Source organism: Mus pahari, chromosome 4, assembly GCF_900095145.1.
Source record: "Mus pahari chromosome 4, PAHARI_EIJ_v1.1, whole genome shotgun sequence".
Classification (NCBI taxonomy): Eukaryota; Metazoa; Chordata; class Mammalia; order Rodentia; family Muridae; genus Mus; species Mus pahari.
In genome coordinates this window covers 24,660,562-24,673,536 of record NC_034593.1, presented here as the reverse complement: position 1 = coordinate 24,673,536, position 12,975 = coordinate 24,660,562, and the positions used below count along the sequence as shown (strand labels likewise).

Sequence of the window (12,975 nt, the reverse complement as noted above, 5' to 3'; positions counted from 1 at the left end):
GGGCCTTTAATCCTTCCCCCACCCCTTCCATAAGTGTTCCTGAGATCTTTCTAATGTTTGACTGTGAGTATCTGCATCTGTTTTAGTCCTTAAGAATTCTTGAAGTACAAGCTTGATTTGAGGTAACAGTTTAATACAAGTTGATACATTGGGATACAAGTCTCCTGGAATTGCATTCTTCCTGTATAAATTACTATTCCTACGTGAAGTGTTATTTTGGCTTTCCTGTCTGCAAGCCTTGTGCCATATCTTCTAATGTGTTTGCAACACTGTGTCTGTATTTACTTTCCAGATGCAAATACTGTGATAGATCATTCAGCATTTCCTCCAACCTGCAGCGACATGTGCGCAACATCCACAACAAGGAGAAGCCATTTAAGTGTCACTTATGTGACAGATGTTTTGGTCAACAAACCAACCTTGACAGACACCTGAAGAAACATGAGAATGGGAACATGTCTGGTGGGTCCTCAGTGGTGTTATGGGGAAAAGATGACTTATGTTTTTGTATTGTGTAATTTCGTCTTCCATTCCATTTTGACACTAAAATCTGATAGTCGTCTGGAAGTTCATACCACATTTCCCTTGAGGTTTTGAAACACGTGACTAAGGCAGCTGCCCATGAACATGTCTGTGAAACTCCATGGTCTTGTTTAGGTTTCATGTCCATCCAGTTGGGGTTATCTCAACAGGCAATCTCAAGCAAAGACAGACATGACCTAGAGTCTGCACAGATACATGAGTTGGAACGTCCTAAATTGCAAAGAATTCTCTTTTCATCTATTCACAGGGTATATATTCTAAGTGCAGCAGAATCCCTGAATATTAACCTAGAGAACACAGTCTCTCTGATAATTTTATATAAGACTAGGTGTTGGAAGTGAACATGATCAGAGACACGTGTAAAGAATGAGCATATCTTCCACTTTTGTCCCACAATCTTATCGCACATCAAATAAGCAGCAACTCCATTACAGACCCCAGCCTTCCTTGGAGGCAAACCTACTGTACGTGTTGAACAGGAGAGGTTCTAGATCTTTGCTTTTGAAGTTAGATAAGTAGGAATCTAGGACCTAGCATTTGTCTGCTCCTGTAGGGATACATAGACAATCTGGAATTCTTTAAGAGTCAAGGAGCTGGGTGGGGGGCTGGTGAGTGAATCCCAAACTCAGGAAAGGGGGATTCAGAGAAGGAAAAAGAAACAGATTAGTAGAGCCAAATCATTTTTCTTGAGTAAATTATTTTGTTGATTCTTTTTAGCTGTAAGCAGTATTGTATATGATCTTGAATGGTAACAATGTATACTATTTATCTCCCTAAAGACAGAAACCTAGTCCTCATTTTTTTGAAGTGTTAGACTTTAGGTCTAGACGTCTAATCCAGTGAGGAAAATTGGCTAAATATTCTATTACCAATTATTCTACATTATCTAATCAACATTATTTCAGAAAAATAGAAAGTTATTAATGTAATTAATGTGGGGCCCAGGAATATGACTTCGTGGTAGAGCAGTTACTTGGCATGAGCTGGGCTCTTGAGTTTGAGTTCTACTTTTGAACAACAAAACAAAATAAAACAAAATCAACCAACCCACCCACCAACCGAAATACTTTCCAATGTTGAATGCTTCATTTTGACTTTTAACCAGATAATTTCTTTAAGACGTGGGAAAGTACTAACTTCCCATTGTCATCTGAGTGGTAATAATAAATGATTAAATTGTAGATACATTACGGGAATGCATAAGCCATATAAAACCTGTGGTTGCACCAGACATGGTAACACATGAAGTACTTACCACAGTGTGAGTTTATGTAAACCAATACAACAGCTCTGTGCCACAGGTGCCATGATTCTAGCTTTGCTAGGAGGCTGAGGATCATCCTGTAAGAGGCAGATCCATTATTGGCCTCTTCATGCTGTGCCAGCCTCTGGGCTGTTTCTGAGTCTACGCCCAGCTCCTTGTAACACAACGCAGTATTGACTGTAAGGGGTGGTTTCAGCCCTTCACTTTCTCACACGCTTTAGCACAGCAACAGCAGACCTGTGCTGATTACAACCAGTACTAAGTGTGGTGTGTGACCTCAGAATTGGCATATAAAATTTCTGTATTATCTTACCCTATCTTCTTATACAAATAAACATACTCCAGTGCTCCGAAAGATAAGAACAAGGAAGTAAGAAATGAGCGCTTTGGCAGTTTATAATTCTTGATCTTGGAGTCTCAGAACACTCTCAAGAGGCTCTCTTATACGCATGAGAGTTACAGTTGCTAGTCCTCCCTCACATTGAAAAGGATAAGTTTTAAGACATGGTACTGCTCGGTTCCTGCAGAATGAAGTTCTAGCCAAGTTGCCATGAGCAGGGGTGAGCAGCCATCTTCTCACCGAAGCTCTCTCTCCCACTCAGGTACCGCAACATCCTCGCCCCATTCAGAGCTAGAAAGCGCAGGCGCGATCCTGGATGACAAAGAAGATGCTTACTTTACGGAGATACGCAATTTCATCGGGAACAGTAACCATGGTAGCCAGTCTCCTCGGAACATGGAAGAGAGGTAAAACAGTTCTTGAGGACATTTCTGTACGCATGTGCCGGGGACTACAGTTATTACTGATGCTGGTGGCTGGTGCTTTTTGAATATGGTTATATAATGTTACACATACTAGCTAATTATTTTTTCTTTATCATGTGTGTGTGTGTGTGTGTGTGTGTGTGTGTGTGTGTGTGTGTGTGTGAGGAGTGCCTGTGTGTATGTTTACATGTGTATGGAATCCCATGCACAACTGTACATATGTTGTGGAAACCTGAGGTTAAAATCTGGCATCTTCCCCAATTATTTTTCCACCTTATTCATTGAGGCAAGGTCTCTCAGTCAAACCTAGAGCTTACTGATAATTGCTAATTTTGCTAGCCAGCTTGTTCCCAGCATCCTTAGTCTCTGTCTTCTGGGCCCCCATATCCACCCAGCATTTAGGTGGGTTTGGGGGACCCCAACCTTTGTCATCTTGATTGGACAGCCAGTACTTTAGATGCTGAGCCATCTCTTCAGCTCCATATTAGTTAATTTAATTTTCACAATGACCTCATGAAAGTGACTTCAATGTTATCAGCAAAGGATTGGGGACATCAAAGGTTAATGACTTGCCAGAAGTCATGTAAGTAATTGATGAGTTGTAACCTGGGGTATTGGTTTTGCAGCCCATGTCACTACCAGGTAGTTCTGCTTATCTTGGCAGTTAAATAATTTATTTTAAGAAAAAATGTAAATGCCAGAAGGAAACTCACTGTTGGGATTCAACTGAACCACTGGCCATTGTAAGCTTTTACTATGTCTCATATGGTATTAACAGGTAACCCATGACACATTTCTTGGTGTGCCTCCATCTTGCCTATCTCTCTTTTTATATATCAGGGTCAATTTGTATATGAATTACACATTGATTAGCCCAATATGTTTTTTCCAAAAGCTATTTGAGAACTTTCCAATTAATATCCAGTTATTTCCCTGTGTTTTTATTATTTATTATTACTCTCAAACAGGCAGGGGTACTAGCTTTGGTGGGCATAGCTGTACTTGATCTAATATCAGCATCTGGATTGAGCACGTTAATAGAGGAGAAGCTAATACTGTTGATAACTGCTCATTCATCTACATTTGACTGAGTATGTAAAGTTAATGAAATGGTATTTTACCCAAACTTTTCTTATGTATAACTTTCTTTATCATTAAGTTATAACTAAATATCTGGTATTGAAGAACTATGCTCCTCTGACCATAGCCTATTAAGTTGGAATATTTTAAATATTGTGAACTTAATTGGTGAAGATTCCATGACTTTTAAACAGAGAAGGGTTATGTGCCGGTGCGGTTAATTTCGTATGCTGGTAAAAGCCAAGACTAATCATTTCAGATTGTGTTTCAAGGAAGTTCACTTCAGATAACAAATGCTCTAACCAAAATAACAGCAAGGCAAGCCAATGCTCGAGTTCTTCATTTTGTATAACTGTAGCCAAGGAAAAGAGAAAGAAGATGTTTTGGGGCGTCTATGAAGTTGTAAGAATGACAGCATTTCCTAGTCGGATGTACCGGTCCCTCCACTTGCCCCTCTCTCTGTGTGTGTGTGATTAAGACAGGGCCATGGTTCAGCAGTACAAAATGGAGCTAGTAACAAACATTATATACCCCTTAAAATCTGATTCAGTAATGCAAATAAGTACTACTAAAATCACCATTTGGGTTCTGAAAAGTCTATTCAAAATTGATAGCTCAGAACTGGTGATTTCGAGGCTGCACAGCTGCAACATCTGGCTTCAACATGTCTAAACAGAGAAGTAGAGAGCTGAGTCACTTGACTTTGCCAGTCTCAGCAGCTATCAGGCTACCTTTGATGAATAATTTATCCCAATAAATTGCCATATTTGAAAGCATAATTAACAAATAGGTTTTCTTAATCGTGCCGGGTTTTGTTGTTTTTGGTTTTCATCCACGGTCTCTTTTGTTCTTTTTCTTTCACTTTCTCACTTTTTTTTTTTTTTAAAGTAACAATTTCCATCCATTCAAGCTAGCAAGTTGGCAGTATATCTGAGAACTAATAGTTTATGTCTGTGAAAAAAATATGTTTTCGTCATTCTTTTTGGTAAAAGAGGTTGAGAGGTTGTATAAAATGTTCAATAATGATGTTACTTTTGTCTGGTCAAATGCGTTTGTACTTGGCACTTGCATCATTTGCAAGGCAGTTTCATACATGTATCTGTTTATTTATGGGGAATCTAGACATTAAGGTCGACATATTTTTATGTGGGAATTTCTGCATATGCTTTCTAGTCTTTCATGAACTAAAACAAAAATCATTTCATGTCATAAATAAGAATCCCTGTCTACATCAATAACTGAAGACTGCATTTCTGATACAGTAACTAGATAGAGGAGCATGGAAACAAAAGCTTATGGGGGACCTCGGGCTTGGATGCATGAGTGCCTATGAGGGTTCATATCTTAACATATTCTTAGCCTGGTCACCTTCCCTGTTCATGTATGTTTCAAAGGCACGCCCTTTTAAAAAGAATTTGTAATTATGTCATTTTTAGAGTCTTATAACAGAACATATCCACATTTTGTTTATACTGATCACAACTCTAGCATCATACATGCCTCCAAATTCCATAGATGGAATTTGTATAGTAAGTTACACTTGAGTCATCTATAGCAATTCTTACAAATGTAAGCAGAAATATGGAGGACACTTTAATTTAAAAAGCGATACTTTGTATTGTTAGTTGTGGCTGCTAAGTCAGTTTCAAGAGCTGTTAGCTCATTTAAATTTCTAGTTGATACACCCTCTCTGTGTTTTCCTGGAAAACAAAGAACTCTTTTGCTGTTAGACAATTTAAGATCATTTAGAAGGAGCCAAGATAAGTGGGCTCTCAATAACTCCAAGCTTGAGTGTCGTGCCCAAGAGGAAAAGATTATACCTGTCATCCAGGAGCAGTGAATACACGTTACTCCCTGGCAGCCCCTTTCACATTGTGTTTGGAGTCTTAAATTCAGTTTGTGTGTGTTTGTGTGTGTGTGTGCGTGTGTGTGTTTAAACTGTTGTCTGTCATAATTGGTCAGGGATATATGTTTTCCAGAAATCAATTACTTTAAATGGTGGGTACTTAAATGGTAATTATGTACATTATGCAGAGAAAACATTCATGTGCTTGTATATTGCACACACCGTATCATTTATCAGCAGTGATAAGAAATCAGACTGGGGCTCTTTTTCCTGTTCTGCCAAAGGCTGCATTTGTAGTCCAAATAATCAGCCAATTATTTTTTTTCTTTGTGTCGCCCCTTTGTGAAATTACATTATTTTCCCAAGGTTGCAATGAGGCACACACAATACAGATTTCTTTTGTAAGCATCGACGGTTTAAACTATTGTTAGGGAGATGTGCTAATGGCGTGTTTAAAAATCAAGCCAGTAATTGGTCTGCTTACTCTTTATGCTCTTGAAAGGATGAATGGCAGTCACTTCAAGGATGAAAAGGCTTTGGCAACCAGCCAAAATTCAGATTTATTGGATGATGAAGAAGTAGAAGATGAAGTGTTGTTGGATGAGGAGGATGAAGACAATGATATTCCCGGAAAACCCAGAAAGGAGCTGGGGATGACTAGTTTAGATGAGGAGATCCCGGAGGATGACTATGAAGAAGCTGGGGCCCTGGAGATGAGTTGTAAGGCGTCCCCAGTGAGGTGAGTGCCTTGCAAAGTGGCAAGCGGAGGGACAGACATGGGGGACTGTTGTGCGAATTCCTCCTGCTCCGCTTGGCTACTGGAAGAATGTGTTAGATTATGGGGAATTTGTGAAGTAACAAACCATGAACGTTCAATTTGACCTGGGAAAGGCACACACAGTGCATCAGTTTTACATAGAGGAAAATGAGGAGGCAGGGCACAGGATCCGCAAGCAAGTAAATACATTAGCATTTGTGGAACCCCGGTGACCCCAAGGCAAGAAGGATGAGTGGAGATTACACAAGTACTTAATTTTGAGGCTCTATGTATGAACTTCAGAAAAAAAAAATAGATATTTCATCATGACTGAGTCTAGTCAATAATCTACTACAATTTTAACTCAAGAGATTTAAGATAAATTTTACAGATGATAGAATTTTTTATTGGAAAGACTCAATGAATGGTTAAAGTGAAGGGAATATTATATTTCTGTGATGATAAGGTATCTTGACTGAATATATTCATAAATGACTTTACTTTAAGAGAAGTTTTTAAGTGTATGACTTCTGTTCCCACACATTGTGGAGTTAATATGTCATTGACTTTACTTTAGATATATGCTTGGCTTTAGTCAATAAAATATTAAAATTTAGTCAATAAAATATCAAGATATGGTATTTGTAATTATTTTTAATCTAGTGACTATTGCATGCTACTTGACACAACAAATGCAATATGAAGTTTGACAGCTGTTAAGATAAAATTGAAAATGACTTGATGAGACAAAAAAAAAAAAAAAAAAAAAAAAAAAAAAGCAAAATCTGCCTAAGAAAACCCAATTTCTGTGCTTTCCCGTTGGTTCATTTTAGGTATAAAGAGGAAGACTATAAATCTGGCCTTTCTGCTCTAGATCATATAAGGCACTTCACAGATAGCCTCAAAATGAGGGAAATGGAAGAGAATCAATACACTGACGCTGAGCTGTCCTCCATTAGTTCTTCTCATGTGCCAGAGGAGCTTAAACAGCCGTTACACAGAAAGTCCAAATCACAGGTACAGACTGCTGTGGTCCACACCGCGGGACCCCGCATGCAAGCGTGCATCTCTCTGATGAACATAAGCAAATGCGGTCACCTTGCAGCATTCTAGAAGCCAAGCAGATTTGGGCGCTTGGTTGATGATGTTCCTGGTTTTGCTCTGCCTATGATCAGTGTCAAAAGTAACCAACGAAACCATTGACATGTAAACTGTATTCTGCCCTGAAACTTCCATGACAAACCTGACCCTGCCACGGGTCTATTGTTAGCTTTCCCCCCTCTGTTTTGGGAGTACACACAACTTTCCTTCAGATTCTCTAGCTCAGGATTGTTTTCTGACCATTTTGTCTCTTTAGTTTCTGTTGGATACTTGTGTTCTGAAATGATCATTTTTCTCTCTGCTGCATCTAGTGAATTCTTATGTTTGGTTCATTTATTATCCATCAGATAATGAACTCCAGAGTTTAGGGTTAAATTGAGGCCAGAAATAAAAAGATCTGCACCAACTTAATGACATATCTGGAAGTAAAGCCTATGAGTTTTTACTGAGTGAGTGATTACCCCTGACTAATGAGCAACCAGCCTATGGCAACTAGAAATCATCCCAACCAAGGATTCATAAACACCAATAAAAGAGCCTCTGTTCTTTTGTTAAAAGATAAATGGAGTCAGTATATATACATATAAAATCTTAGAAGATTTTGGAGGTGCCATGGCATTTCATAACAAGTGGGCCATATTAACGTGTAGATTTAGATACAAATTCTTTGAGATGTTTTGGGTTGGTCTTAACAATGATACAGTAAAAAAAAATATCTATTGTGATTGCTGATCATCATGTCAATTTGACTATAGATGTGGGGCATGTTATAGCAGAAGGATAAAATAATAGAAATCATTTGCAATCCTTACATTCAATACATTCAATAAAAGTATGTGATATTATGTATGGAATAGAAAAATAATGTTCTTTTTAAAGTGGATACAGACAGTAATCATCTACACAGTGGGTTTCTACAGCTTATATCATCTTGGCAGAATCATGTAGATTAAGGATGGACACCATTTTCTCATTGTAACAAAAGGGCGGCCAGGTGGTGGTGGCTCACGCCTTTAATTGTAGTGCTTGAGAGGCAGAGGCAGGCAGATTTCTGAGTTTGAGGCCAGCCTGGTCTACAGAGTGAGTTCCAGGACAGCCAGGGCTACACAGAGAAACCCTGTCTCAGGAGAGAGAGAGAGAGAGAGAGAGAGAGAGAGAGAGAGAGAGAGAGAGAGAGGAGAGAGAGAGAGAGCTCTCTCTCTCCCTTTTTATTATGACAGGATGGGCTAAACATGACTTCCCAGTTTCTAATGTTAATGTTGAGCCACCCAGAGCCACTTAGTGCTATCTGTAAGAAGTGGTGGCTTCAATAAATCCCTTTCCCCCAGCTGTCAGAGATTCCTAGAAGAGCCAAGCTTTCTTTCTTTTAGTGGTTCCTCCCCAAGTACTGTAAAACACATAATAGCTATCAAAACTATCCTATATGAAAGAATACCAAAGGGTCTGAGGATGAAGAGACAATGGCTGTGGCATGCCTCTAAGGGCTCACGTTTTGAGGTTAATGTCCTGCCTAGATATGGCAACAGTTAGCATCACAATAAATATAAGGGTGTGTAAACAAGCTGGTGTTTTTTTTTTCTTTTTACTTCAATATACATATATGTGTATATATGGATATTCTATCAAATAGTTGTGTAAACTAACTTGATCAAGAGTCTCTTTATGCATTCACTTGTCATTCATTCATTCATTCATTCATTCTCTGGTTCAGCAGTTGTCTGAACCAGACAACTGGCTCTGGGGAACTGGACATTAATCTCCGTGTTCAGTCATCAACTGATTACCAAAGAGCACACACTTTGTGTCATATTTTAAAAATAGTTTTCTAGTGCTTCTCTCAAGCATTTATGTATTAACTCTGTAATTTTATAGTCATCGAATCCAAAGTCATTGATCAACAAAATAGTGACCTTATCTTGCCGTGGGAATTTCCTTGAGGAAAATTATATTCTAAAACAACTAATTTTCTGACTGGTGCCAATTTTCATGGAGCATACTGAAGTATTATGTTTACTCTGTAACCACCAGAGACAATACTATTATATTTTATGGCTGTCTCTACTTTGTATAAGGGAATTAAAGCTCAAGAGGCACAGTGACTTCCCCAAGGTCACCACAAAGGACCAGTAATCTGTATTATCTGTACTTAATTCTTTAGTTAGTTAGCACAGTGCCTGGCAGTAGAGTTCATGGTTAAGCAATATTAGTTAAACACTGAGATTTCTGTGTAAACTCAGAAGGCAAATCTCATATATAAAACCAAATGCGACTTAGTCATTAAAATACTTGCTATGTATGCATAAGGACATGAGTTTGAATCCCAGAACTCATGGACAGAAAGCCAACTGTGGTGGAAGGAGGGTCTCTGATGCTCACAGGCCAGCCAGCTAGCCTTGACGGTGAGAGTTCGAGACCAGGCAGAGACTGTGTTTCAAAACATAAGCTGCACCGTGCCTGATGAACAATATCCAATGCTAACCTTTAGTTTCAACATAAACACATGTGTGTGATCATGTGTACATGTAACTCTCATGTGCAGACATGTGCATATGCACACACACATACACACACACACACACACACACACACACACACACACATAAAAAAGACAAGTATGTGCATTGAGAGCAATGATCCAGCAAATCAGAATTGGCCCTTAATCTGACCAAATGCCATGGTGAGAGAAGAAACCACAGGCTGGCCACATGTCTCAGCATGACTCCTTGAGACGAAATTGTGCTGAACAACAGAGGCATTTGTCTTTGTTTACAGACAGTGGAATGTCTCTGGCAGGACTTTAATGATTCCACTTCAACAGCATTTTGACAAGCAAGTTTAGCAATGGATGAGACCTACAATAGCAAATCAACAGTGAAAAGTTCACTCACAAGTCAAGACCAAACACTTCATTTGAATATTTTACTTGGCAATGGTGAGGGAATCTCTAAACAGTTATTTGGAACTTGGCATGATCACAGGGAAGAAAGTGTCCCTCCGGTCAGGGCACTTCTGTTCACCGTCTGCTCAGCAGAGTCCTGAGTAAGGGTTGCTTGGAAGTTGTTGGGTCCTCATGCTTTGTTTTCTTTCTTGGTGTAACTTCCTTGGGCTCTCTTATTCTCAAGGGTGTCAGGTGTCTACCGTAGGCATTTTAAGCACAAAGTAGAATTTGAGAAAGGGCACTAGATTGAAAGTTGAGCAGAAATAAGCCCTAGATATATATTGTTGAGGGACCTGGGAGCGATCATTGTCCTACAAAAGTCTGGGATCTAAGGTGCAAGAGTCAGAGCGTCCCCTACATAAGTCTGGCTAAAGTGAGCACTGATTTTATGCCATTTTGATAAAAAAAAAAACAACACAGCTCTACTTCCAAATATGCCCATGAAGTGTGCTTCCGTCCTGGCTCTCACGTCTAATATCTGTGGATTATCTTACTTAGATTAGATCTGCTGTTTTTGTTCAAATGCCACTCACCGAATCTCTCCTTTTCATTCCAGGCATATGCTATGATGTTGTCACTGTCCGACAAGGATTCCCTCCATCCCACCTCCCACGGTTCCTCCAACATGTGGCACAGCATGGCAAGGGCTGCAGCAGAATCCAGTGCCATCCAGTCCATAAGCCATGTATGACATTGTCAAGGTTGACCAGAGTGGGACCAAGTCCAACGGTAGCATGGCTCTTTCATACAGAACTATTTACAAGACTGCTGAGCAGAATGCCTTATAACCCTGAAGGGTCACGCATTTAAAGTCTGGTGACCTTAAACTGAACGAGTAAAGAAAGAGAGAGAAAAAAGGAAGCTATTTATTCTCAATATTTTGTTTTGCACAGCCAAGGCAGCTGCTGACTTCTGGATGATCAATTAATCTAAAATGATTGGAGGGGAAAGAAAACCTCACCGGGGAAGGCATCTTTCATTCCCCTGCCGCAGGGCATGGGTGGCTGAGAGGAGCAGTTGAAATGGCAGCATTGATATAAATGGACACTTCATAGAAATCAAACTCTACTCTACAAGATCACCTGATCTGATCGGGAACAGTGGCTTCTAACTACCAGATTTTTTTTTTCCTTTTTAAAGTTTTATGTAATTTAACCCTTTGCAGATGGAAGTAGTCAGAAGAAATGCGCAATGATTATAGGAAGTGATAGCAGGAGTTTTTGTCACCACCCCCACCCCCTTAACTTTGGCCTTCTTAAGTACATTGTTTGAAACTAGGGGGGAAAAAAGGTATGTGTATATTGTAAACTATGGATGCTCATGCAGAGAGGTTAAGTCGGTGACATAACCTGTTTATCACCAGTACCGCTGTACCACTAATACAATGTTTGCCAAATCCTTGTAATGACATCTTAATTTTAGACAATCATGTCACTGTTTTTTAATGTTTCAATTTTTTGTGTGTTGTGTGTATCATGTATTTATTTGTTGGCAAACTATGGTTTGTTGATCAAAAAGAGCACTGTTCCCGTCAGCCACTATTTTATGATGTCTGAGGCACACCCCTTTCTGAATTCCAAGGACCAAGGTGATGTGACCTGTGTATGGGAGTGCCCAATAGTGTTTGGCTTTTCTTAACATTCCTTTCTTTTTGTTGTTGTTTTGTTTTCCTTTTTAATGAACTAAATACAAATAGATGCAACTTAGTTTTTGTAATACTGAAATCGATTCAATTGTATAAATGATTATAATTTCTTTCATGGAAGCATGATCCTTCTGATTAAGAACTGTACCCCATATTTTATGCTGGTTGTCTGCAAGCTTGTGCGATGATGTTATGTTCATGTTAATCCTATTTGTAAAATGAAGTGTTCCTGACCTTATGTTAAAAAGAGAGAAGTAAATAACAGACATTATTCAGTTATTTTGTCCTTTATCGAAAAACCAGATTTCGATTTTCCTTTTTGTTTGTGATCTCATTTGGAAATAATTGGCAAGTTGAGGTACTTTCTTCCAATGCTTTGTACAATATAAACTGTTATGCCTTTCAGTGCGTTACTGTGGGAGGAGCAACTAAAAAAAAAAAAAAAATAAAGACTTCCAAAAATCATGAAAAATAACGACTCCCCTGTGTGCTGCTTTCTTTTCTCATGCAATTTTAGTTCCCTTCTGGCATCCAAATGATCTAAAGATACAGTGTTTAAGACCTTGATGCCCTAGCAGATTTGGGGAATGTAAGCATGCTTGTAAGGTTTTGAGATGACACAGTGATAGATCGTAGCCAGAAATGAGCTCTGCTGCCTGTGGTGAACTTTGCTCACAGTGCAAGTCAAGACCCGTAGGCAGGCTCCACTTCCCAGCTCTGGAGGTCCTCCAGGGCTGCAGCACACATTGTAATCGGGACAGAGAGCAGCCTGCAACAATGTTCGCTAGGGAGCTTCCTGAGGTTTCTTTTCTTTTCTTTTCTTTTCTTTTTTTTTTTTTTTTTTTTTTTTCTGGCTGGTGTATGTGTTCCAGGTATAAACCCAGGGACTTACTAAACACAGTGGAGAAGCAGGGTAGCACTGAAATATATACCCTACCTTTGGTTTTCCTTAAAATAATATTGAAATTCATAAGCACAGAAGCACCATTCATTCCTCTAGGTTCCTTTTAAGATTATTAGATTATTATATATAGTA

At 39.1% G+C, this 12,975-nt stretch overlaps 1 protein-coding gene across 16 annotated transcripts in view; it reads left to right on the top strand.

Annotated features, from left to right (window-relative positions):
- Mecom (MDS1 and EVI1 complex locus) overlaps nucleotides 1-12,411 on the top strand; it is a 551,859-nt gene extending 539,448 nt beyond the window's left edge. For 11 of the 16 annotated variants that reach the window (XM_021195395.2, XM_029537217.1, XM_029537215.1 and 8 more), the window contains 5 exons: nucleotides 293-462; nucleotides 2,410-2,554; nucleotides 6,001-6,237; nucleotides 7,089-7,272; nucleotides 10,851-11,129. In XM_021195395.2, coding sequence (XP_021051054.1) covers nucleotides 293-462; nucleotides 2,410-2,554; nucleotides 6,001-6,237; nucleotides 7,089-7,272; nucleotides 10,851-10,985 — 871 coding nt within the window. In that variant the 3' untranslated portion in view covers nucleotides 10,986-11,129. Of the gene's footprint in view, nucleotides 1-292; nucleotides 463-2,409; nucleotides 2,555-6,000; nucleotides 6,238-7,088; nucleotides 7,273-10,850 lie in introns of all 16 variants that reach the window. The other 5 variants (XM_029537219.1, XM_029537218.1, XM_021195400.2 and 2 more) reach the window with 4 other exon arrangements.
- Nucleotides 12,412-12,975: the final 564 nt, after the last annotated feature.